Source organism: Magallana gigas, chromosome 9 (genome assembly GCF_963853765.1).
Source record: "Magallana gigas chromosome 9, xbMagGiga1.1, whole genome shotgun sequence".
In the NCBI taxonomy this organism is placed as follows: Eukaryota; Metazoa; Mollusca; class Bivalvia; order Ostreida; family Ostreidae; genus Magallana; species Magallana gigas.
This window is the reverse complement of record NC_088861.1, coordinates 18146922-18173993: the sequence shown is the minus strand read 5'-3', so window position 1 is coordinate 18173993 and position 27072 is coordinate 18146922. Positions and strand designations below refer to the sequence as shown.

The following is a 27072-nucleotide window of genomic DNA, read 5'->3' as shown; positions in this document are numbered from 1 at the left end:
GTTCAGACGAGAGCAATGGGTTGGAAATGGATAACGAAAACTTCAATGCCCTCCATTTGTCTCTTAAATGGGCACTTTGTTTTGGTCTGATACAGTACGTTCCATACTAGGACAATAGATCTTCCTTTCCATACGTGCTGGGTGCGTTGCTGGGCATGATTCACCACCACACTGGCATTCCTTTTCACAAACGTCACAACAGTTATGTAAAGGGTTGATGTCATGCTTGTTGCACAGGTAGGAATTGCACAGTACATTGCGTCGGCATTGAGTATCTTTTGCCAGCTGAACAAGATCCCTAATGGCAATCCATAATAAATTTCATTTCTTAAAAAGGAATAGTTGTCCCCCATCCCTGCAGAGTTTGTCAAAGAAGGCCATCCTGTGTCATATCTTTTTGGATTTCTTCCTTCAGAGTTTCTTTTACTATGAAACATATTAAAGTATTTACAATCACTTCCTAGCACATCATCAAAAGCAGAGCATATCTTAGAGACTGTATGAATTTTCTTAAAAAAAATCACATGTCTTGGGAATGATTCTTTCTCTGCCTTTAGTCCATCAATTAGCCAACCAAATGTTGTGTGTAAATCTTCATTATTGGGAACTTGAACAGATGTTATTTTTATGTTTTCTCTGTCAGGAGATTTTGCAATCACTTCAGAGTGCTTACTGAAACATTGTTTGTTCAAAATTGTCCTCCTTTGAGAAGCTGATGAAGTTGCAGTCAATGCAGCATTGGGTACTTTGGGACAAATTGATCGTACTTCTCCTATTCTGGAAAACCATTTCCGAAAGGGTTCTTCATCTTAACCCCAAGAATCCCCCTGAAAAGCGTTAAAAAAATAAATATGAATGTCGATTTACCCCGACTGATAACACATTTAAAAAAAAGACAAGTGATATACCCAAACAGCCCCCCCCCCCCATGTCTTAGTCCCTTTGAAATTTCTTGACAGTGGTTAAAATATGTAACTTGTAGAGGTTAAATTGATACCAGTTTTCAAAGAAACAGTGACCTACCAATGCGCTTCATCCACCGCAATCAATTTTATTTTCCTTTGGTACTCAGGTGTCTGCAACCTCTCGCGCCATTTTTTATCTCCCAAGAGCGCTTCTGGACTTCCAAATATAAAGTCATATTCCATTTTCGTTAGCTTAGGGTCATTAGAGTCCTTGTCACCAACACATATAGCTGAAAATCCTAACTTTTGTAGTCTTTCTGTTTGTTCCTTCATAATATATTGCAATGGTGCAATAACGAGTAAACTCGAAGCTGGTATCAACAGAGGTATGCTCTCATATATAAGAGGTTTCCCGCTTCCAGTTTTACATCTTACGAATAAATCCGTTCCACTTAATATTGCACTAATTCCTAATCGCTTAATACGTTTTAAATCCTGAATATTAAAACGTTCTTTCAAAATACCCATGTGAATCATGGAGGCCGTCATTACTGTAAATAATGATGTTAAAGTACGGCAATTTTCATTGGCTGATATATAAATAGGCTTAGAGATCACGTGACGTACACAATCCCGACTTTTGATAGCACAATAGGCCAAGGGTGCATGAGGTGCGGATCAGAAACCCTTGGCTAGCGAAGATAGCAATTGTTTTAAAATCGAGACTAAAAAATGAATTATATTCATACAAATAAAATCTTAATAATTCAAAATTAATTTGTTTGCACACAATTACATACACTCAGGTTGGAGAGAGAGAGAGAGAGAGAGAGAGAGAGAGAGAGAGAGAGAGAGAGTTTTAAAAACACAGTATTGCAACTTTCGTATATGCAGTATAAGAATAAAGAATCTAAACATTACGAAAACTAAGTACTTCATTGTTAAACATATTTTTATTTTCTTAAATAACAATGAAACCACATTGTTTTCTTGTCATGAAAGGAGCACGTTGTGAAACTTGTGGGCTGATTTGATTGACAGGGGAAGCAATGGACTCTGACATGATTGTATCTTAATGTGCAATTTAACGATAGAAATGTTCATTATATATGCAAACTACTAAAACGTATCTTATTTAAGTGAATTACAAGTAAAATGCACTAAAGCCTTACTCTCTCTCTCTCTCTCTCTCTCATGACGATCAATACAGTACCGGCAACGTTATTTTTTTACAATCCTATCCTATCGTATTGTGTATCAATCCTATCGTATCGTGCGTGTATACTGTTTAATCGTGCGTTAATCCTATCCTATCGTGCGTTAATCCTATCAGGTTTATCGTTTAATTTCAACAATTCTTCCGTTTATCCTATCGTGTTAATCGTTTCGTGCCTTTTCATAAGCAAGTAAATTTATTACTTAGTTGCAACTCTTTTGGTGCGCCGTATACGAATATTTATTGAACAAGAATTTTGAAATCCTCTCTAACATTCCGTCAGGATACTAATTTTTAAATTTTTTAGATCAAAATTAACCAATATTATATGTAAATCATATCTGTTAACTTTGAAAATGAAAAACGAAATTCTTAGGAACCAGGTAACATATTTACCTGTAAATCGAATTTGATAAATCGTACGCAGAGTGTATACCTGCGTAAACATTAACTTTTATGCAATATAATTTTGATGCATCATATTTTACAGAAACAAAACTATTTATGATATAATTCATATTTAATTAAAACCCGAGTTGTGTTTTGAACCCCTTATTTTCCGTGTGATATTTGATTTCAGGCTGAAATGTTCTCGGCAATCAGCTAGGGTGTGTGGTGATGAAAACAATGTTAACAAATCGTACGCGGAATGTGTATCTGCGTAAATATTTATTTAGCCTGACTGTAATAATTCGTTTTTAATGCATCATTTTCTTATACAGAAAAAAATGTACTTATGATAGATTTTATATTTACTTTATACAATAGTTGGATTTATAAAATTAAACCCGCTATTTTCCGAGTGATTTAATCTCAGACTGAAATGTTCGCGGCGGTCGGCTAGGGTGTTCGGTAATGAAAACAATTTTAACAATACAGAAAATTTATTGATCATTAAAGCTCATAATTTTAGTTGAAAAAAAAAATAACTGGTCATTTTTATACATTCTGTAAATGCAGCGATGCTTAACAACTCGGCAATTGTTACTAAAAAGAAATTCCACGTAAATCTTTATATGTACGTGTTCTCTCTCAAATTCTGCCATTATCAGTTTGTTCGTAAATATCGTTTAAAGCGATCATACGTTTTTCATCGTTTATCCTTTCTTATCGTGTATCAATCTGTTACACGCATAAAACTGAACCCAATCGAATGATTTCGCATCAGTTTATTCCATGTGTGTATCAATGCGAGGTTGAACAAAGACTGCCAGATTTTCTTATACAATATCTTTTAAATAGAAATAAAATGTCAAATTCCCACGGACAGGATGGAGGTAATTAAAAGTTAAAACAGAGATTAATGTGAAAATGCCTATCCTGTTTATAATCTAAAATTTAATTGGAACCAATTCTGCCAAGTCCCACGATTTGAGCGATAAGGTGTGAAAGATAGCGAGGAGAACTGTCAAAGCCTCTCCCCCATTCATAACTGCTTCAAATACATTAATTTCTCTTTTACAACAAAATGACACCCATTTTCCGATATATGTCCTATATTGTTTTTTAGTCGATTCTCGCCATGAAGATAGTAGAATGGCTTGAGTGTCATCTGATATGCCTCGATTTTTGAATGATTCCCTGATACACGGAATGCTCCCAGCCGCATTTTCCTCAGCGGGTGGTACTTGCTGGGATTGTTGGGCATCGTCAGTAGGGCGGGGGTATTCGGAAGGAGATAACTGTCCTCGCATATCATCTGAAGAAGGCGGGGAAACCAATGCTGTGTTGGCCAGATTGGGGCAATTAAAATTGCCTCTGCCCTGTCGGTGGTAATCTTTTGAAGTACTGTTCCTATCACACTGAAAGGGCAAAATATATAACATATTAGGTCACTCCAATCAACACTAAAAGCGTCAATAGATTTGGCATTTTTATCCGGGGTGTAAGAAGCGTATGGCTGAAATTGAAAGTTATGCTTTGACGCAAACAAATCGATCAATATCACATTTCCCGAATAGACATTCTACTTTTGCAAAAATGTTTCTGTCTAACATCCATTCAAGGTCGTCATTCTTATGGCGAGATAAGAAATCCGCCTCTATATTTTCAACACCCGCAATATGATTTGCAGATAACCAAAGATTTCTGTCCATGCAGAATTTCCAGATAGAAACCGTCCGGTCGTTAAGGGACGCAATCTTTCCCCCCATTTTTGAGCTATAAGTTACAGCAACCGAGTTGTCCATATAAAGTCTAACATGTGCATTCCGTATATCGGCACAAACCTTCGTCAAAGCGATAAATCCTACTTTTAATTCTAAGTAATTGATATGGTTTTCTTTATCTTCATCTAACCATTCTCCTTGATAACAATCTCCGTTGTTTTCATTAAAAACGCCCCATCCCGTCATTGAACTATCTGTTTTGATCACTAACAACGGTTTACTAACATTAATGGATCGTGGGAATCGTTCCACGTTATCTATCCACCATGCAATCGTTTCTTTGTTTTTGTCAGAAATGACAATTTTTGCTTCAAAATCACCCGCGTTTGCTTTCAAGTGTTTGTCTTTTTCAATTTCTAAAGATTTGTAGAACAAAGGCGCATAACGGACACCTGGCTCACTTGACACTAATTTGCCAATTAACTGTGCAAATTGTCTTATCGCTATTTTATGCAGATTAAGAACTTCTAGACATTTTTCCCGTATAGAATCAGCACGATCCTGAGTTAATGAAACGGACATTAGTTCAGAATTTATCACAAATCCAAGGAATTGAATGCATTTTGTTGGTGTAAACACAGATTTTTCTATGTTAATTGTCAAACCAAGACTATCAAGAAGTTGCGCTGTTTCCGCAATGTTTTCCCTACACTCAGAATGTGTTTTGCTGATTAATAAGGAATCGTCGATGTAAGCAACATTAGCGTATCCTCGTTTCCGTAACGTAGAGAACGCTGGTTTTAACAATTTTGTAAAAATCCTAGGAGCTGATGCTAGACCCATTGCTAGGCATGTGTATTGATATTTTACTCCATTCCAATAGAATCTTAAAAATTTTCTATCACTTTCGTGAACCGGGCATGAATAGTAAGCGTCCTGCAAATCTATTGATCCGAAAAAACAATTTTCAGACACAAGCCCTAGCGCTGCCGTAAAAGTCTCCATTTTGAAATGATGATATTCTATAAAATTGTATAAATGCTTTAAATTTAGAATCACTCGAAACTTTCCATTTTTCTTCGATCTAAGAAAAATATTTGATATATATTCATCATCATTATCAGAAGTGGCGTGTTCAATAATTCCCTTTTTAAAAAGATTACTTATTTCATTGTCTATTGTCTCTGTTTCTGACTCATTGAACTTAATCGGCACCGGAATAAACGTTTGAAATGGATATGAATCAAATTCAATGGAGTACCCACTAACAAAACTAAGGATCGTTTGGTCACTCGTAATTAACTTCCAATTTTCAATAAAATGAACCATTTTTCCCGCTGAAAAATTTTTGGAAGTGTTTTGAAAATTACTCACATTTGTATCTCGTTGCTCAACGGAAACTACTGCTTCCTCTGCTTGTTTGCGGGAGCTGATCTCTTCTTGTAATTTGTCCCCCAGCGCTGGCCTAAAAAATTATTGGCCTTGTAGTTTCCGTAGTTGGAAGTTCTCTGGATTTGTCCATGCTGTCTACGGTTCTGATTACCGCGTCTGTCAAATTTGTTAAACCCAGAGATTTTGGATCCTACTTTGTTGGCTTTTAGAATGTCCTCAACTTTCTTGCCAAGGTCGTCACCAAATAATTTATCGGTGACGGGATACTCGTTCGAACACAATGCCCGGAATTCCTCATTCTTCTCGGGCTGGATGATCAATTCCCGTCTCCTGTTCGACAGGTCGCAGTAGACGTAAGTCATCAGTTTTAAACTGTCCATCGAAAGGCTGGTGAGTTCTTTCATGGAGGGTGTCTCACCCTTCTGCTTTGCTTTAAGTAGCAAATTAATTTGCTGTAGCTGCGGGATGATGGCTTTCCCGACCAGTGTCTGTGTTTTTTGAATCCGTATATCTTGGCTCCGGATTTTCCGACTCAAATGAGCGCGGATTTCTTCATTTAATTTTGGGGTAACCAAGTTTTGCACATTCTTCGGTCTGTAATATTTTTCGCTCACTTCTTTAATTTTTTCCGAATCTACAACAGCTCGAACGCCGTCATTTGTGACTTTGGCGAGTTTTTCATGAATTGCTTCGCCACATTTATCTTCAGTACCAAAACATTCGGCCAGTTCATCAAGCAAATTGTCACAATCAGTGTCAATGTCTTCATTAACTTCATTTAAGACGTCATCGAACTCGTCTTTTTCTTCATCAGAAATGTCACTGAAGTCAGCGTTTGACTTCGATGTGCCTGGATTTTCGTCCAATTCACGCAACTTGCGCTTAGTTCCGCGATTTTCTTGCAGATCGCTCACAGTTGATGTTAACGACAACATGTTCCTTTGCATTTCCTTCATCATTTCCATGATGAGAACATTGTCCTTTCCCCCTTCATCGTTTTTCTCCGTGAGGGAGGTGTCAACATTTTGACTTTCAGAGTTTATACTCATTTTTACTGTGTATACAGTTTCTCAAATGCGTCTATACGCAAGTTCAGCGTCTATACGCTATGCAAATAAAGTGTCAGAAGACACAACTGTGAAATTGTACAGAATATATCACAAATCACACACTTTATAAATAATCCGGTCATGCAATACAAAAGTAACTAAAATTCCGTCCGACTCTGAACCACGCTAACTTATCTATGAACCACGCGGTATCCTTATCATCTCATTTGAGACAGAGACCCCAATAGGGGAGAAGAAATTTACATCATTTGCTGACCTTACAGGAATTTGTAGAATTCTTACTACAATGAAATTAAGGTTACAATTTACTCTTAACACCTCCGTCCTTAAGATAAAAATTTAACTAGAAAAGTTGAATTTTTTCAAAATTAAAATTGTAAGGGTAATTAAAATTAGGAAATAATACATATTTTAAAACAATAAAATTCACTGTTTTACATTGAACAAAAATTGTCCATTAACAATCCATTAACAGTATACAGTCCAGAAGCCACAAATTATACTCAATATAAAAGCAATGATGAACAGTCCATATTTTTCAAATTCACGGTCACTATTCATAATACATTCGGATAGTTAGTTTATATACGCGATAAACTGTCGGCATTTTGATTTTTAGTGCCTCTGCGGTATCTTACTTCAAAATCAAACGGTTGTAATGAAAGGGCCCAACGTAAGAGTCTTTGATTTCTGTCTTTCATGCGATGAAGCCAGCTAAGTGGATTATGGTCTGTCTCCACAAAGAACTTCCTGCCGTCCAGGTAATAGGAGAAAGAACCGATGGCCCAAACAATTGCCAAAAGTTCCTTTTCAATTGTTGAGTAGTTTTGTTCTCGCGGCAATAGTTTTCTACTGATGTAGGATACTGGATGGTCACCATCTATCATTTCTTGGCTGAGAACGGCTCCTATTGCGTATTGACTTGCATCAGTTTGGACAATAAATGGGTTTTCAAATTTTGGTGTAATTAGGACTGGTGCTGTCATCAAGGCCTCCTTCAAGAGTTTGAATGCCGTCACTTGTTCTGAGTTCCACTTTAATTTTGTCGGTTCAGATTTCTTCAGCATGTTGGTTAGCAATACAGAAATTTCGGCATATTTCGCTATGTATGCACGGTAGTAGCCCGTCAATCCCAAGAACGACTTCAGGTTTTTCTTCGTCACCGGAAGAGGAAAGTCCTGAATAGCATGTACTTTAGATGGGTCTGGTGTGACGCTTCCATTCCCGACAATGTGTCCCAGACATTTCAATTGTGTAGCTCCTATCTTACACTTTGAAGGGCGAACGGTCAAGTTAGCTTTCTGCAATTTCTTGACAACATTCTCGATATCCCCAAGGTGAGATTCCCAGGAATCTGAGAAAATCATTATATCATCAAAATATGTAACAACATTTTTCTCGTCATGTAACACCTTGTCCATTAGGCGTATGAATGTTGCAGGTGAGGTTTTCATTCCAAATGGCATAACTAAAAATTCGTAAAGTCCATATGGGGTCACAAAGGCTGATTTTTCTCTGGAATCTTCTGACAACGGAACTTGCCAGTATCCCTTGGTCAGATCGAAATGACTTAGAAATTCGGCATTTCCAACTTTTTCTAGGATGTCGCTGATTCTTGGGACTGGGTATGCATCTGACACTGTTATTTCATTGAGTTTTCGGTAGTCAATGCAGATTCTGATAGTTCCATCTGGTTTGTTTACAAGGACAACTGGCGAACTCCAAGGGCTATTTGATGGTTGAATTTGTCTCTGCTTCAACATTTCTTCAATTGCGTCCTTCACGGCTGCTTGTTTTGCTTCAGGAATTCTATACGGTCTTTGAAATATTGATGTTTCTGTTGTTGTTCTGATGCTATGTTCCGTCAGGGTACAATGACCAGGTTTGTTGGTGAAAACATTTTCATATTTCAAGAATATTTTGCGGACTTCCTGTTTTTGACAATGGTCTAAATTTTCGCCAAAGTTTAAATCACTTATGGTTTGTTGTTTTCAGTGCATGGAGTCGCTTCTTCTAGTCCATCAGTGTCTTCTGTTTTCTCAGCAATAAAGAGTATGGATCTTTTGTACTCTCTTAAAAGGTTTATATGGTACACTGCCACTCCGCGGCGTCCTCCTACATTGACTTTGTAATTGACATCATTGATGCGTTCTGTCACACGGTAGGGTCCTTTCCACTGAGCCTCCATTCGTGATGATTCTGATGGTAACAGGATGAGAACTTCATCTCCAGGTTGGAATTCTCGCCTTGACGCTGTTTTGTCATACCATTTTTTAACGAATTCCTTCCTTTTTGTCAGATTTTTTTTTACCACTGACGTTACGTCCTGTAACCTTTGTCGAATCTTGATTATGTGCTCGATGGTTGACATTTGGATTTCCTCTTCTCCTGCCATAAATTCTTTTATTACTTCCGTTGGTCCTCTAATTGGCCACCCGTAAAGTAGGTCAAATGGTGCGAATCCCGTCTCCTGATGAGGGACTTCACGGTACGCGAACAATGCATATGGGAGTAGAGTATCCCACTCTAGCTCCTCAGTAGTGCAAAGCTTCTTTAATATCGATTTCAATGTCCCATTGAAACGTTCAGTTTTTCCATTTGCTTGAGGATGATATGGTGAAGTTGTCACTCCCTTCACTTTCAACAATGTGAATAACTCCTTGATGAGTTTACTCGTAAAGTTAGTTCCTTGATCAGTCAAGATAAGTTTCGGAATGCCTACCCGGCTAAAGAGTTCAATGAGAGCGTTTGCCACACTCTCAGCATCACAGCTTTTCAATGCGAATGCTTCTGGGTAACGCGTTGCGTCATCAACAATGGTGAGAATGAATCTGTTTCCTTTCTTTGTTTTAGCCAAAGGGCCTACGATATCCATTGATATTTTGAAAAACGGAGTAGATATAATTGGCGTATTGATCATTGGGACTTTCACATTGGTTCTTTTTGCCACTTTCTGACATACGTCACATGAAGAACAGTAATCGCTGATGTCATGGAACATCCCTGGCCAATAGAAAGATTTCAAAATGCGTTCTTTTGTTTTCTCTGTTCCAAGGTGTCCTGCAAGTGGTTGGTTGTGTGCAAGTTTTATGATCGATTGTCGGAGAGTTTTTGGTAGGACAGTTTGATATCCCTGCTTTTGTTGGTTTGCCGATGTCCATTTTCGTTTTAAGATTCCATTTTCCCAATAAAATGCGAGTGGTATTGTGCAGGCTGTTTCTGTCGATACAGCCTTATCACGACATGATTTTAACTTTGGGTCATTCCTCTGAAGTTCTGCAAGTTTTTCTGCATTGATTCCATGTAGGTTCTCCATGTTTACAGTCTCTGTTGTTTCACTGTCCTTAATTGCTTCAATCTCTTTTGGTTTTATATCAGATTCATTCATTTTTCGGTCAAACAATACTTCTTCATTTGTTTCTTGACGCACTTGTGCTCTCGTCACAACATTAACATTCTTCCTGCTAATGACATCATTTCCTAGTAGCGCATCTGCTACCAGAGAAGGAACAAGACCAACCTGTGCATGTCCTTTGAAATACGGAGTGTCGAGTTTCACTAACCCAATTTTGGCCTCAAATGGCTGCCCGATGGCTGTGTACAGTGTGGTCTTTTGTCCCTCCAAAATGCATGAGGAATCTACAAGGTCCTCCTTGATTAAAGTCATTGACGCTCCCGTATCCTTCACAAAGGAAACTTCCCTGTCATCCACGTGTCCTGGAATGTAGATTAATCCATCACATTCATGTTTAATTATTTTAGACACTAATGAAATTTTAGGACATTTATTAGCAAAATGCCCTTTGCCATTTAAAACATATCACATCCTTCCTGTGTTTTTTATGGTATTGACCATTTCCTGGTCCCGATCCTTTGCCATTCCCAGTAAATCCCTGAGATGGTCCAGATCCCTTGCCATTCCCGGTAAATCCCTGGGACGGTCCAACTTCCTTTGGTCCTTTTGGCGGTATGTAGTCCTCGGCGGCTTCCACGACAGTAGATGATCCCTTGTTTCTTCTTACCCATTGTGCTTGTGCTGGCGGTAATGCTTTTAGAAAAAATTCTTCTCGCAAAATTTCTATTGGATCCTTGTCCTCAATGGATCTCCGTAGGTACTAATCTATTCTTGAGAACAACCCTCTGTACGTTTCGTTTCCTTCCCGTTTTACGTTTACGAGTTCATTAAAGTACTCATGTGGGCGTTTTCCATATCGATCAACAAGTGCCTTTCTTAAATCATCGAATGTAGATGATGACTGTGATGAAATTTGACGAGTCTCACCTGTTAAAAGAATTCTTAATTGTAAGACTTTTTGTTTCTCATTCCATTCAGCTTGCTCCCCGATAGCCTCAAATTCCGATAGAAATGTTAGTATGTCATCACATTTCGGGTCAAACGGTTGTAATTTGATCTTAAACGGCATAGCTTTTGCCGATGGTTCATTTTCCTGTTTTTGCAGTTGAATTTTTTCCCTTTCTAAAGCCAATCTTTCCATTTCTATCTTAAGTTTTTCACGTTCCAATGCAATCTTTTCTCTTTCCAATTCGATTTCCAAATTTTGATCCCTTTTTGTTGTCTTTTTCTTTAACGGCGGATTTTTGGGTTGCCTAAACAATTGCGGTTGTTCTTCGATAAGCTCATCTTCCGTAAACTCGATTAGTTTTTGGGTTGTAGCTCGCCTTGGTCTTCCTGTGTCATCAACCTCCGTGTCCGACATATTTAATAGGTATTGGTTCACTTTAACTAAAAATTGTTTTCCCACAATAATTAGTAAAATATACTTTTACTACAATCGTTACACCACGACTTTTGAGTGAAAGTATCCCACCGCTGCCACCAAATTGTTACACGCATAAAACTGAACCCAATCGAATGATTTCGCATCAGTTTATTACATGTGTGTATCAATGCGAGGTTGAACAAAGACTGCCAGATTTTCTTATACAATATCTTTTAAATAGAAATAAAATGTCAAATTCCCACGGACAGGATGGAGGTAATTAAAAGTTAAAACAGAGATTAATGTGAAAATACCTATCCTGTTTATAATCTAAAATTTAATTGGAACCAATTCTGCCAAGTCCCACGATTTGAGCGATAAGGTGTGAAAGATAGCGAGGAGAACTGTCAAAGCCTCTCCCCCATTCATAATTTACATCATATGCTGACCTTACAAGAATTTGTAGAATTCTTACTACAATGAAATTAAGGTTACAATTTACTCTTAACACAATCCTATCATATCGTGCGTGAATACTGTTCTATCGTGCGTTTATCCTATCCTTTCGTGCGTGTATACTGTTTTATCGTGCGTTAATGCTATCCTTAGTGCGTGAATCCTATCCTATTGTTTATCTTGTACAAAAAATAACGTTGCGGGTACTGTAAATAATCAAACAATAACTATTATAATATTTTCTTGGAATACAAATGATGTCTTAGCTTATATACGTCGGGTACACTACCTTATATGGATAGCATTATTTAACACGTGACAGTATTTTCGGCAAACAGATCCTCCAATCCAGTGAATGAGTTGCAATGCATGACGGTCTATAACGTGTTTACGATTCAACAAACGCACGTGGTATTTGTCTGTTTTATACACAATATTTAATTGCTTGCCGGAATGTTTGTACATCTTGATTTTTACTTTAGAAGGTAAAACATTAAAGATTACGTACCATTACCTTTGTTCCATGCTCACATTGAAAAATACTGTTGTTTGAATTGATCAATTGTTGCTTAAAAATGGTCAGTATCAAACGAATGACAAACATACGCATACAAGTACTAACAGATTTTGATTAAAAAAAAACACTGCACAATTGTGTATCGGTGACTTTATAATTGTGCAGTAGAAATAAGTACAGGTAACTGTACATTTTTAACATACGTGAATAACCACGGTAGTAGAAATGCACAAATATACAAATGCAGAAGCGCAAGCTATGCAGCATATAGTATTTTGTCCGTTAAGCATTCTGATGAATGTCCCTAAAGAAAATATCAACGCGCATTCTACTAATATTGTCCCAAATATGGGGTATCACGTAAAAAAAAACGGTACTCACAGCTTCTAATAGGACGTACATGTACCTCTTTTTTGAACATTGACAATGGGGTATTTAAATAGGTTGATATATAAGTCTTCATATACAATATTTTTTTAAATGTGAGCATAGAAATTGAAGATCAGACATAATTATTGTCCTTATTAATTTCATAAATTCAGAAAAATCATTCAAAATGAGTTTTCAAAGGAAAATTCAAAATGGTATATATTTTCAATACACTTTGTATACACTGAAACTTGTAGTAGCCCACAATGCTTTGCAACTCATTCGTTTGTCGATAAAAGTAAACAGTCATATGGCTAATTTAGTATGCCAATTTGTGCCGACGTCACAAAATATAGTGGCCTCGACCTGTTAAATGGCTTAATAATGATGAAATAGAAAAACTTAAAAAGATCAAGGAAGACATTTTTTCTGGACGTACCGATGTACTGATCCTATTGTCGGGATACTCGTTAGCTGTGCTGTACTTTTACTTACAATTTGCGTTCAATATCTAAAGTCATGAAACAAGTATAAAATAAGTACACGATAGACAAATACGGTATTGATTTTGATATTTATACCAGTAAAACATTTCTGTTACTTGTGAAAGATATGCACGTCAACAGTAGATTAATATTCCAACACAACAATTTCAGACTAGTTTTTCATTTCTTTTAGCTCGTCGAAACCGAATTTTCAGGTGAGCTTTTATGATCACCTATTGTCCTTTGTCCCTTTGTCTGTCTGTAGAATTTCAACATTTCTCGCTTTTTCTCTAGTCTACTTTCTTCAAAACATTTTAAGGGAATTGGATTCTAAAATTAATCGTTAAAGTAAAGCACAAAAACTTCGACACAGTGACCTTCCTTTACTTTTTATCTAAGGAATAAGGAATTACTCTTTGAGTAGTATGAAGAAATCCAATACCGTCAGGAATGATCAAATCCAATAAAGCCTGAAGGATATATCGCAGGTTTTGCAATTTTTCGGAATTTTTAAAATAAAATCATTCTATACTCATAAAAAAATGAAGTTTATAAACGTTTTCATAAAATATTCTGCCTAATTCGTGACTTTAAAAGCGATGAAATTCAAATATCGCGATATGCATATTTTCTCTCTCGATCTACCCGCCATGATGTGTGACGTCATATGCGACCTCGAGCAAGAAGGTGCTGTTAGCCATCTTTGTAATTGGATTAGATTTAAACGACAATTAAAGTAATTATCACCTATTAAATTGCCGATAATGGGATATGATGGTGTTTTGTGCCTCCTGCGGGTGTTCTAGCTGTCAGAAATGGGGATTTGGACTGTTGTTTTTTTTAAGTTTCCCTTACAAAAGTATGCGGCAATCTTGCGACAAATAGAGGTCTATCTGTCGACGAGAGGATTTACATATAAACATTCAATACATATATATCATTAATTATATGCTATATTTTTGTAATTATAGCTAAAACTTGTATGGAAGCATCCTCAGGTAGTTGTGAAAATCATGACTCCCGGGGGTAGGGGGAGGGGGCCACAATGGGGGTGGGTCGAATTTTACATAGGAATATATAGAGTAAATCTTTAAAAACCTTCTTTTCTAGAACGATTTGGCCAGGAAATCTGAAACGTGTGTGGAAGCACCCTCAGATAGTTGTGAAAATCAGGAAGCATCGTCAGGTTGTGTATATTCGAGTCTGTTCAAATCATGATCCCCGGGGGTAGGATGGGGTCACAACGGGGGGGGGGGGTGCAAATTCTTATGTAGGAATATATAAAGAAAAATCTTTAAATCTTCTAAAAAAAACCATTTGCCTAGAAAAACTGTAACTTAAGTTGAAAGCAACTTCAGATATCGTAGATTCAAATTCGTTAAAATCAAAATTTAGAGGAGTAGGGTGGGGCCACATTCGGGATATAATTGTACAAACCATTTTAATTAATCACAAAAACTGAACTGTTATCATGTATTGTTTTACTTATATGCAAGCATTTTGACATATTGCTGATTCTTTAAAATTGCTTAGACTTTAGCCCCTGGACGATTCTTGGGCCTCACAAGGGGTTCAGAGCGTGATGTGGGTTTGTATATTCCGTTTATAAACAATTGTTTAGGATCTTTTTGAGAACTGCAATGCTAAACATGATATGACTATAAAATCATCTGGGACTGGATCATAAACACAAAAATATCGGGGTTGGGGGGAGGGGTTTGACTTTTATTTATACAAGATCTACATGTAATATACCACATTGTCCACATATTTTTATTATGACTCCATTAAGCTGATTTTATCATGCCTATTGTTGCTCAGGTGAGCGATAAGGCCCATGGGCCTTTTGTTTAGGTTGCTGCATGACAGTACCTCTAGTTGATAATTATTTCAAAATTAAGGAAACAGTGGTAATGGTTGACATTAGGACGGATTTTTTTCTATATTCATGTATAGAGATCACTAGCATAAAATGCGATCCTTGATCGATTTTTTAATTCGTTAATATATAGCACTACAATACAAGGGCTACAATGTACCATTATATTTGTAATATATTTTAACGTCATTTATTACATCATTTAGATTCTCTTTTATAAACTCGGACACTGATTTCTAATTATATCTATTGATCCAATAAGGCCTGAAGTTAACACCTTGATTTGATTTAAACACATTCTATTATGCAAATATATATTTACATAAATGGATTAAGAAGCAGGCAATATATATGTAAGCCTTCTCAATGAAGTTAACACCTTGACCTAATACACCTAGTGGTTGGCCTCACGGTAAAGGATCCAAACCATAATGAAATTACTTTTTGATTATTAGTAGTATTTTTCATAGTTGTATTCTGAAGAGGAAATAAATTGTCCCGGAAAAAATTAAATTACAGGCGCCTTTGACTATTTTCACGGACAAAACAAAACGTATTCGGTTAGCTACTTACATTTGTAGGCCTCGTATATTCGGTAGGTAGAATTTGGACACCCTTCAACAAAATTACGACAGCTATAATCATCGATGAATGAATCTCGTTTTCTTAAGAACATACATAAACCTGAAAATATATTAAATATGTCTTATTTTTATATAAAATTTAAAGTATTTTATTGGTCCTATAAAATTTGTTTGACTATCCAAACGTGAACCAACAGGCGAACTTGTTGGCCCTGTATATGTATTGATTAGTGTTAACATATGAATGTACAACTTTTTCTCTCTGTCAATAATTATTGTATCAACATTAAAGTTTCCTTTTTAAACATATTGATGGACAAACAAGATGGTTCAATATATAAACGATACATTTTTAAAACTTTTAATAGTCCCATATTCTACATGTAAGAATGTCTACCTTTTGCAATCGGTATTTGATAATCAAAGTAACAAAACTCTAAGAGTTCTATGAGGTCTTCGCTTGGAAGACACAGGTAGCCATTGCTCTCGGTACAGTTGATAGCAGACGACCTCTTGTTCCACTCTGTCTGATTTCTTGGACAGGACTGTGTTGTATACACCGGAAACTTGTAGCCGTCTATTAGTTTCTAAAAATATCACAGAGACAATTGTAATTGCATTGTGTATTTTCGTATAATCCTTCAAATAAGAAATGATACAAGTGTCAAAGAACAGATAAAAAAGACATTTGTTTTTCTGACCAAAATATTTCAAATGAAATATATTGAATTAGAACATTACGAAAAATGTACTTATATACATCAAGACAAGGTTGTTTCCATCTATTGCTTTTGAGTATTATTAAAATGCAAAGAACTACATTTATACATGCAGTTACTGTATTTATTTCATTACTAAAGTTTACTTAAATAATATATTTTTTTTCATATTTGGTGTACATGTGCTTCAACCACACTAAGCGAAGATGCATTTCTAAAAACAAAGCGTATTGTTGAACTATTGCTCCGGAGAAACGACAAGCGTCGATTATTTTCCTATTAAATAATTGATGTATGAGATGAATTGTATAAAGAAGGATATTTACTTAAGGGCATATAAACTAAAACAAAAAACTTTGATTCAATTGCTAAGGTCCTCAAAAATTGTGTTCAGCTATCAATAATCAATTTGAATTCCATGCTATTTTTATATTAAATAGAATTTTAAATATGTAAATGTTAGTAAAGCTAATAAGAGATGATCACAATCATCTATGTAATGATCTATTTTTTGATAATAAACTTATAATTAATCTTCATAAAATACTTTACGACTGTACACGTATACAGCAACATACCGATGGGATTAACTCAAAATAAGATTTGTATACTCAATATAACATTATGAATTACAGAACAAGACGATAAAAAGATATAAAACAATCAACATCGATAAAAATAAATAATAATAACCGGTGTAAGAAAGAATGATGACCCCCGTAGAATAATGACCGGGGTCATTTTTCGACGGAAAATAATGACCCCCCCCCCCCCCCGGTCATTAATCTACACAGGAAAATGACCCTTCGGTCATTATTCTACATAGAAAAATGACCCATTTGCTTTAAGAATACGAGTGTCATTTTCATAAAAATGAACATACTCTACATGACGAAAAGTGGCCCTTGTAGAATAATGATCCCCTTATAGATTATCAAAGTTTATTTTAAAATACTTTTTTATTATTTGTGAAATAGCCTTTAAATTTTAACTGCAGTTTACAGAAATTTACATTCATATTCAAATAAACTTAAACTGAAAGAAGGGGTATATCTAAGAAAAAAAAATCCTTCCGTTATAACAAGATACTGACGTATAGTATCGGGGTATGGTGTTTAAAATAAACAACATCAATCAACCAGACTTGATATTGAATTATTAGGACCCGACACTCTAAACCACACCTGATTGTTGCATCATGATAATATTGAAAAAATACATGTAGTTATAATGGTAGTTGTAGAGTGTTTCGGCGGTTAAGTAAGCCTCATCAGGGGTCCAGATTTGATGTATCTACTGCAAGCGAGATTTTATCAAAAGATCTCCGATATTTTTGTGTTTGCTGTATGCAATGATAGGTTCCGTGTCAAATACTGTAAACGTGGAAATTTTGACGATGTGTTAATTTTGACTATGTTGGCGATTTTTATTTTCTCGTCAAAATTTCCACTCGCCAAACTTCACATCATATATAGAGCGTATTAATACCAGAATTTTTTATCGGCATTATCCCGTTAGGACTTGATCAAAGTTAATTATTCATTTATGTAAATAGCTATAAAGCACGTAATTAGTATTTAAAAAACCCATAAAATCTAAACAAGCATGTTTTAAATGCAATTATCACTCAATCGTCACAACATTCTATAATAACTTCGTGCGTAATTATCATGCCGTGTTTGACCTACTTTATTACCTCAGGCAATATCGTATAGTGAATAAAAACAAAATACAAAGAACATTTTTATTCCATCAAATCTGTACAAACTTTTTTTCAATCAAAGTTAACTTTTATTTATACCGAGTTCGCAAGAAAGATAACTCTAACCCTGGCATTATAAGAATTCAAAAATAGATAACTCTTACTCTTATTCAAAAAATCGTCAAAATTAAAACTCGCCAATTGTCTCTTACTAAAAAATCGTCAAATTTTGAACTCGTCAATATAACCACGTTTACAGTAACTGTTTGCAAGTTGAGTCCGTCTTCAAAATGTTCCAGTACTTTAATAAACGTTTTTTTAATCCTTTGACGCGGGGGTTGAATTGTGTAACCATGACGTGTGGATGCTTGAGTTTAATTTTTTCCTCTGTTTTACTCAGTAAGAGTTGCCTTTCTTTTCCTGAGATTTCGTCAATGATCGGATTTATTTCCTTTTCAGAGTAACCCCTCTTTAATAAGTGCCCTTTGAAGTCCTCTAAAGTTATATTGAGGGTGGATGGATCGTTTGTTTCTTGAATGCCTGATACATTCTCCTTTGATGAAACCTTTAAATACTGATGCGTTGTGAGCGCTATTTCTATGAAGGTATTGAAAATTATTCGTTGGTTTGATAAAGGATTTGATATCCAGTTTTTGACATTTGCTAAATCTTAGGCCTTTGTAGACCGTTGTATCAAGAAAATCCACGGATGTTTGAGAAATTTCAAATGTGAATTTAAGATGCCTGTGACAGTTGTTACTGATGTCAAAAAACTTAAGGATTTCTTCTTTCGATCCATCAAAAATGATAAATCCATCATCTCTAAATCTTCCGTGAAATAGTATTTTGTTAGAATACTGAAATTGAGATTCTATGTATCGAGTAATTTCGTACATTCTCATATCCGAAATTTCTGGCGAAGGTATTGCACCCATGCTACATCCTATAATTTGCTTGTAGTATTTCCCGTCAAATTCGAAGTAATTGTTTTCTAATACGCATCTGAGCAGGAAAATTAAATCTCCGACATCTGGATGCTGTATGTCTAAATTGCTCTTATTAGCGTTGGTGTACGCATGTTTAACAGCGTTAAGTAGTTCTTCAAATTCCATGTTTGTATACATACTGGTTACATCATAAGTGATCAGTAGCGCATCAGTAGGGAGTTGTAAAGATTCGATCTTATTGATAAAATCAGTTGTATCCTTGATATAGGTTGATTGTTTTTGTACAATTGGGATAAGAAAGTAATCACAATATGCCCCAATTTTTCTTGTTGGTGTATTGCATTGAGCAATAATTGGCCGTCCGGGGGGTAGCCGTCTGATGCTACATAGGTCATTAAGGAGGGCATTTCGGACGTTGTCCTGAATTTTGTGTATTTTAGGGAGCAGGTAGAAATTACCGCATTCAAGCAGCGGCTTTTGTTCCTTAAGAAATCGTAGAGTATCTTTATCTATGGAGCCCCTTGCGTGCATTTCAATAATTCTCTTTTGAATTAGGTCGTGCAAGTGTTGTAAGTCAGGTTTTTCTACTTGCAAGTAATGTTTTGAAAGTAATTGACGCTCCGCCTCAGAGATATACTGATCTCTGTCCATTATAACTATAGTATTACTTTTGTCAGCTTTTTTTATGACAATATTGGAATTGTTCTTTAGCGAAGAGAGTGCGTTTCTTTCACTATTTACCAGATTATCTCTGAGTGTTTTGGTTGTGATAGACGACAATTCTAATTTCGTTTTGTCAATGTATTGTTCGAGCTCATTACAAGTTGTAGGGGGTTGATACCCCGACGATTTTCTAAATGGGTGAAGTTTTGAAACCGCACCGGTATCAAAGTGATATTTGCATCTTAATTTTCTTGCAAACTCATCAAAATCTTTCAAAATACGCCTCTTTATATTCTTCTGTTTTGGTGATGGAATAAATTTGAGCCCGGGGTCATTTTTCGACGGAAAATAATGACCCCCCCCCCCCCCCGGTCATTAATCTACACAGGAAAATGACCCTTCGGTCATTATTCTACATAGAAAAATGACCCATTTGCTTTAAGAATACGAGTGTCATTTTCATAAAAATGAACAAACTCTACATGACGAAAAGTGGCCCTTGTAGAATAATGATCCCCTTATAGATTATCAAAGTTTATTTTAAAATACTTTTTTATTATTTGTGAAATAGCCTTTAAATTTTAACTGCAGTTTACAGAAATTTACATTCATATTCAAATAAACTTAAACTGAAAGAAGGGGTATATCTAAGAAAAAAAAATCCTTCCGTTATAACAAGATACTGACGTATAGTATCGGGGTATGGTTGTCATCTTAACGAGTGTCATTTACATGTATCTCATTATTACGAGCGAAAATACATTAAAATTATTGCGAGATACTATAAAACAAAATTATGTTTATAGAATCGATATCGTTCGTGATGCATGTATATGTATATAGTTGCATTGACGATTTTCCCCTAGAAGAAACTACTGGGTATGCAAGTGCATCACCCAGAATTAATGATGAAACCAAAATTATGAAAAGTTTACTCCATTGTAAGGCATTGCCACTAACAGCAGCCATTAAGCCAGTAGAAGCCAAGGGCCAATAACGAAAATCATCCAAGTACTTAAAGTACTCGAACAGAATTTATATTTTATTTTTATCATCGGCACACTTTAATTAATACCAAGATGATTAATGCATCAATAATTTGTAGAAGCTTTGACAACTTCGGAGGCATTAAGATTGCCTGGATATGAAATATATATATATATATATATATATATATATATATATATATATATATATATATATATATATATATATATATATATATATATATATATATATGCGTCTTGTGATCAAAATCAAGTGAGAAATAAACCCCTCGGAACCTCCTGGTGGTACCAGTACAGCCCAAATTTGAGTCCTGGAAATAATAGCCCTATATGTCTCCTGCACTGCCTGTAATTCGTTTGATGTACACTTTAAAGAAAAGGAAAAGAACGGCCCACCACTCACCACAATATCGTTGTGAAACGTTGGAAAAAATGACAAAGTTCTAGTGAGATAAATGGCCGCATTTAAATATGATAGGAGCCCTAAGCCGCTTGTTAGAAATATTTAGAATGTTCCCCTACTTAACGCGTGTGTTTCTAAGTTCATGTGTTCAAAATCAGGGGGGGATAAACCACTAAAATGAGCACGAACTCCTTATCAACGTTTTAAGAAATAATCTCTTTTTAGACGGAGGCTCTATGAGCCTCCTCTATTGCTACCGGTTAGCTCACATGTGACGTCGATAGTGGATTTGACGGACACCACCTAGCGGCAAAAATTGCAATATTCGTTTGGGATTCATATTTCAATATTTTTATTGAAACAACTATCTTATTTGCAATTAAAATAAATAAAACTATACATATTGCGATCAATAAACATAATTTCTCTCGAAAATTTTAGTCCATATGTCAAATTCCAAGTAAGTATGAATATGCATGAGTTTAAGAATAGCAATGGTGTGTAATCGTTTAGTGGCTATATTTATACTTTTTATACAGCTTCCTGTCCGTGACGTCAAAAAATGAGGATTCCTCAAGAACCATCTTGTGTTGACCAAAGTATTGAATAGTTATGAGATTCAATGGATAAACACGGCGTGGTTCTTTGTCTGTATCGTATTACTTGCGCATTATCAATTAATCTCCTGCGGAGATATATCTTTCTATGTATAGCTATACTCCCACCCCCGGCATCGATCCAATAAAATGATTATATTTAATAAGCTGAACCACTGTTATGTGAACATTGAGTATTCCCCCAATGAAGTACATGTACAAACAACCGTGATCGTAGCATGGCACATTTTAGTTTAGTTTTACTTGGCATGCATACCTAACCTACTGTAAGGATAGTGAAACAAATAAATTAAACATCCAGATTACACCCTTTAACACCCCCCCCCCACACACACACACACACACACACACATTCAGTGTGTTCATAGGTAGAGTACCCAGGCCACGTGCTGTGAAGCTTGATTAATCCTGCATTGTCTGGCCAGCGCTGTCGATTTTCAAATTAAGTTGGGAAGTCAGTGTGTTTTTGCAAGCTGACAAGAGATTTTCGGGTGAAAAAAGTGTAAAAACATTTGACAGAATGTACATATTTTTTTTTAAAAGTGAAGTACGGAGTATTACAAGATCTACCGCTGTATATTATTTTAAATTAAGCTTTAAAGAGATATTACAGCGAATTCTCTTTATCTTGGATATTTTCCTTAGTTAGATAAAAGAATAGAAGTCGTGCATATACTGAAAGATTGAATCTTTTTACAGCAAAAAAAGCTCGCAATTGCGTGTTAAATATTTTTCCGAAATTCTAAATTTATATATATCTAAAATTTTGTTTACACCACAAGAAAAATCTGTATAAATTCGTAATATTTTCATCCCTTGCAGAAAGTCACGATGAAATGTTTACAGTTGATGCGCTAAGCTGTTGATCAAAAGGCTGAGCTGGCAATATTTACTTTTTGGACCGCTTGAAATAATTAAATCGACGGTAATTTTGAGCAAAACTGAGCTGTAGCGTCTCTTATATATAAATATTTCATCTCCATAACTTTTTGAAACGCTTAGAAATATATTTGATCACTCTCTACAATCGAATCGTACATTCTGCAAAAGAAAAAGAAAAACAACTATGCGAGATTGAAATCATGCATGCATTACCTACATGTAACACTAGGGGGTTTTAAGCATGAACGATTTTTTCATATGAAAAAAGTTCACTGTTCAAAAGTTTTTATTGATTATATATAATAAATTTTAGTATATATTGTAAATCATTATGCATAGTACTAACTTCCAAAATATTTTTTTTGTTTGTAAATTGTTTTTATATATTCCATAAAAGAGCATGAATATGTTAGCAAAGAGTTTCTGTCCTGTAATATTTAGTATTGCAAACTCTTAATTAATACTCTAAACCTTCTATACCTTAACATTTAAAGAAGAAAAAACCATTATTATTTTTGAGAGTTGATTTTTATCAACTCTCCTATGCAGTTACTCTGGCAAACCGGAAGTGAAACTGTGTTTGGACCTAACCACAGATCAAAACCGCTGACAAGACTTTGTTCTCGAAAATATTCTATAAATTCGATGTAATGCATTCTGAAGCATAAAATATTATTATAGTTAAATATTGCTTGGATCCTGTAATTTTCCATAAATATTTACATTACTGATACATGATTGCATTTAATGGAATTTATTCTATCTTAAAATATTACGCAACATGATTCATATGAAAAGCCCGAAAATTCATATTATGAAAATATGTGTTATTCAATTACGGATGAGAAACTACTTGGCATGCAAAATTACATATTGTTGATTTTAAGATAAATATCAATCGATGAAATCAACTCCCATCCGTACTTCAATACTTGGAATTAGATTAATCTCCCCCGCAACGATGCCTCCGTCTCTCAGTACTTTCAGTACTTTGATTATTATATTCGATTAGTGTTTAAGATTTATTACAGTCAAGTACTCTTCACTTAATTGCTGTTAAAAAAAATAAAGTATGTTAATGATAACAAATACAACATTACAATAAATATTTAGAATATCGATGTGTATGTATTACGTAGAAGAAAAACAAAACTAAAGTAAAATGATTTTTTTTAAATCACTTTCACCCAAAAATGTTAATACATATAAGAAGTATTCACATTCCTTCGTTACCTGCCTCCTTTCTTTTTCACAAAAATAAATATCATTCTTCGATTGACAATTCATTCACCAATGAATATTGCTTATATTATTGCAAAAAATATTCTTTCATGATAATTTTTCTTTAATTATCACACAATTTCCTCTGAGAGATGTAAATTACTCATTCTGTATGTATTTTGGGTTGTTGTTTTTTTTATTATTATGGAATGGCTTTGCAACAGTAGCAACACCTTTACAAGATTTCTAAACACACGCGCGTAGACCTGGAAATGTGTCCAATTTTGAAATCACGATAAAACAAGCATTCTGAGAGTATTGCATAAGCAATACACGTCCCCTACCGGTTTGTATTATTCTATGAAAGGTTCCAAGCACACAACTATTTCAGAGCTATTGTAAACGAGATGTCATGCTTTAATCAGAGATAAAAGAACAGAGGAAATTAAAACTATATAGTTGATATAGAAATTAAATAGGAAATAGGTAAAATAATACTCTTTATTTCATCTCCTGTAATTTCTAAAGTCTATTCTGTATTCGCTGGTAAAAATTTGTGAAAACAATGCACTGTTATGCACAATATCATTTCTTACCGTCTTCTGTACCCCGAATCAAACGAAACAGTTAAACAGCCCAACCCGACAACGAACCCGATTGTAATAATACTACAAAAAAACCCTGCCGATTAAATTTACAACACAATGCTTGACACTATTTTATAGAATTTATTTGTTTGTTAGAAATGATAAAAGGAATGGTACAGGAAAAGGAATGGTACAAGTAACGCACGATATTATTACTGACTACATACTGACCTCGTTTATTCAGGTACACACCGAACCCGATAACGAACCCGAACATTAAAAAATTGGAATATAAAAAATTAATTTTCTCGAAAATATGTCAATCAGACGCTACAAAAGTGTAAACTTGATCTGTAGTTTGACATTTTGAAGCTGTTCAGCAAGTTTCATATTATTCCTCAAATGCATAAAGAAAAAAAGTGTGGAAAACTGAAGTGGGACAGACAGACGGACTGACGGACGGACAGACAGACGGACGGACGGACATACGGACTGACGGACGCAGAGGAAAGCTATAGTCCCCTCCGGTGAAACCGGTAGGGGACTAATAAAGTTTAGCAAGCTGTGCACAAAATTTGTAAATCAAATATCGTTTTTAAAGAAACAAGAGGTAGGGGCCACATCGCTCACCTGAGCAACAATTGCCTCAACTCTGATCAAATTAGCATTACAGTATCAAAAGCAAAATATTTTGAATCAATGAATATCAATGAAGTACAGTAGATCTTGCTCAATTTTTAAAAAAATCTGCCGATTTCTATCCGGCACAAATTTTTATGGTAAATATCAAGCTGCTTTCGTTGTTGTAGCTGTTAGAAGATTTTTCTCGATTCCTTGTTAACCCCCCCCCCCCCTCACTTTATGGTCCCACTTTTTTTCTAGGGAATCATGGTTTGATCAAATTTTAATCTGCGCAACTAATGCTTTCACACAAGTTACTGATTTTTGGACAATAAACTTTTCCTTAATATTTTTACAGATTTTTTCTATATATTCCTATGTAAAAATGCATCCCCCATTGTGGTCCCGCCCAACCCCCAGGGACCATGATTTCAACAAACTTGAATCTACGCTATCCAAACAAGTGTAAGCTTTCCTGGCCTAATAGTTTTTAAGAAGAAGATTTTTAAAGATTTTCTCTACACATTCTTACGTGAAAACTCATTCCCCATTGTTGCCCTGCCCTACCCCCGGGGATCATGATTTGAACAATCTTAAATCTACACTACATGAGGATGCTTTCACACAAGTTTAAGCTTCTCTGGCCCAATACTTTTTGAGAAGAAGATTTTTAAAGATTGTCCTGGGGCCAAAGTCTCAACAATGATTAAGAATCATCTGGCTGATTAGTTTCTGAGAAGATTTTTTAAAGATTTATTCTATGTATTCCTAAATAAAACTTTGAAACCCCCCTTCCCATTGTGGCCCCACCCTACTCCCGAGGGTGTCATTATTTTCACAACTTTGAATCTACACTACCTGAAGATGCTTCCACACAAGTTTCAGCTTTCCTGGCTGATTAGTTTTTGAGAAGAAGATTTTTAAATATTTACTCTATATGTTCCTATGTAAAACTTTAACACACCCAATGTGGCCCCACCCTACCCCCAGGGATCATGATTTTCACAACTTTGAATCTACACTACCTGAGGATGCTTCCACACAAGTTTCAGCGTTCCTGGCTAATTAGTTTCTGAAAAGAAGATTTCTAAAGATTTACTCTACATATTCCGATGTAAAACGTCGACCCTCCCCTTCCCATTGTTACCCCACTCTACCCCTGGGGATCATGATTTTCACAACTTTGAATCTACACTACCTGAAGATGCTTCCACACAAGTTTCAGCTTTCCTGGCTGATTAGTTTCTGAGAAGAAGATTTCTAAAGATTTACTCTATATATACCTTTTGTTAAATTTGACCCCCCCCCCCCCATTGTGGCCTTACCCTACCTTTGGGGATTATGATTTTCCCAACTTTCATAACTATCTACACTTCCGGAGGATACTTCCACACAAGTTTTAGCTTTTCTGGCTGATTAATTTCTGAGAAGAAGATTTTTAAAGATTTACTCTATATATTCCTTTGTTAAACTTTAACCCCTCATTGTGGCCCCACCCTACCTCAGGGAATCATGATTTTCACAACTTTGAATTTACACTACCTGAGAATACTTCCTCACAAGTTTCAGCTTTCAGCTTTCCCGGCTGATTTGTTTCTGAGTACAAGATTTTTAAAGATTGACTCTTTAATTACTATGTTAAACTTCGACCCTCCATTGTGGCCCAACCCTACCTCCGGGGGTCATGATTTTCACAACTTTGAATTTACACTACCTGAGAATACTTCCACACAAGTTTCAGCTTTCAGCTTTTCTGGCTGATTAGTTTCGAGTAGAAGATTTTTAAAGATTTACTCTATAATTCCTACAGTACCGATCAGACCCAACCTTACAGAAAGTAAACCCCAACTAAACCCTGGGTTTAATCTCTTGGTTTACTCTGGATTTACTAGAGTGGACCCAGAGTAGACCCAGAGTAAACCTCAAGTAAACCCAGAGTGGACACAGAGAGTAAACCCCGATCAGAAGTATACCCCGAAAGCAGACGCTACATGTGTATTC

General features: G+C 35.5%; 3 protein-coding genes across 8 annotated transcripts in view; all 3 read right to left on the bottom strand.

Annotated features, from left to right (window-relative positions):
- LOC105340102 (uncharacterized) overlaps positions 1-27072 on the bottom strand; it is a 285888-nt gene that overhangs the window by 63329 nt on the left and 195487 nt on the right. The window lies entirely within an intron of this gene.
- The window catches only part of LOC136271239 (uncharacterized), a 41730-nt gene that overhangs the window by 11474 nt on the left and 3184 nt on the right, over positions 1-27072 (bottom strand). For both annotated transcript variants that reach the window (XM_066070810.1, XM_066070811.1), the window contains exons 2-3: positions 16100-16289; positions 15692-15802 (exon numbers count right to left, since the gene is read on the bottom strand). In XM_066070810.1, coding sequence (XP_065926882.1) covers positions 15692-15802; positions 16100-16289 — 301 coding nt within the window. The remainder of the gene's footprint in view (positions 1-15691; positions 15803-16099; positions 16290-27072) is intronic.
- Positions 3746-6930, bottom strand: LOC105345503 (uncharacterized). Its single transcript, XM_034483444.2, has 2 exons — positions 5604-6930; positions 3746-3923 (listed from the first exon to the last, which is right to left on the bottom strand). The coding sequence occupies exon 1, from the start codon at positions 6668-6670 to the stop codon at positions 5630-5632; it is 1041 nt and encodes a 346-aa protein (XP_034339335.2). The 5' UTR covers positions 6671-6930; the 3' UTR covers positions 3746-3923; positions 5604-5629.

What these genes read in the sequence shown, in the direction of transcription:
- LOC105345503 (XM_034483444.2), bottom strand. Translation starts at nt 6,670, where the DNA reads ATGAGTATAAACTCTGAAAGTCAAAATGTTGACACCTCCCTCACGGAG.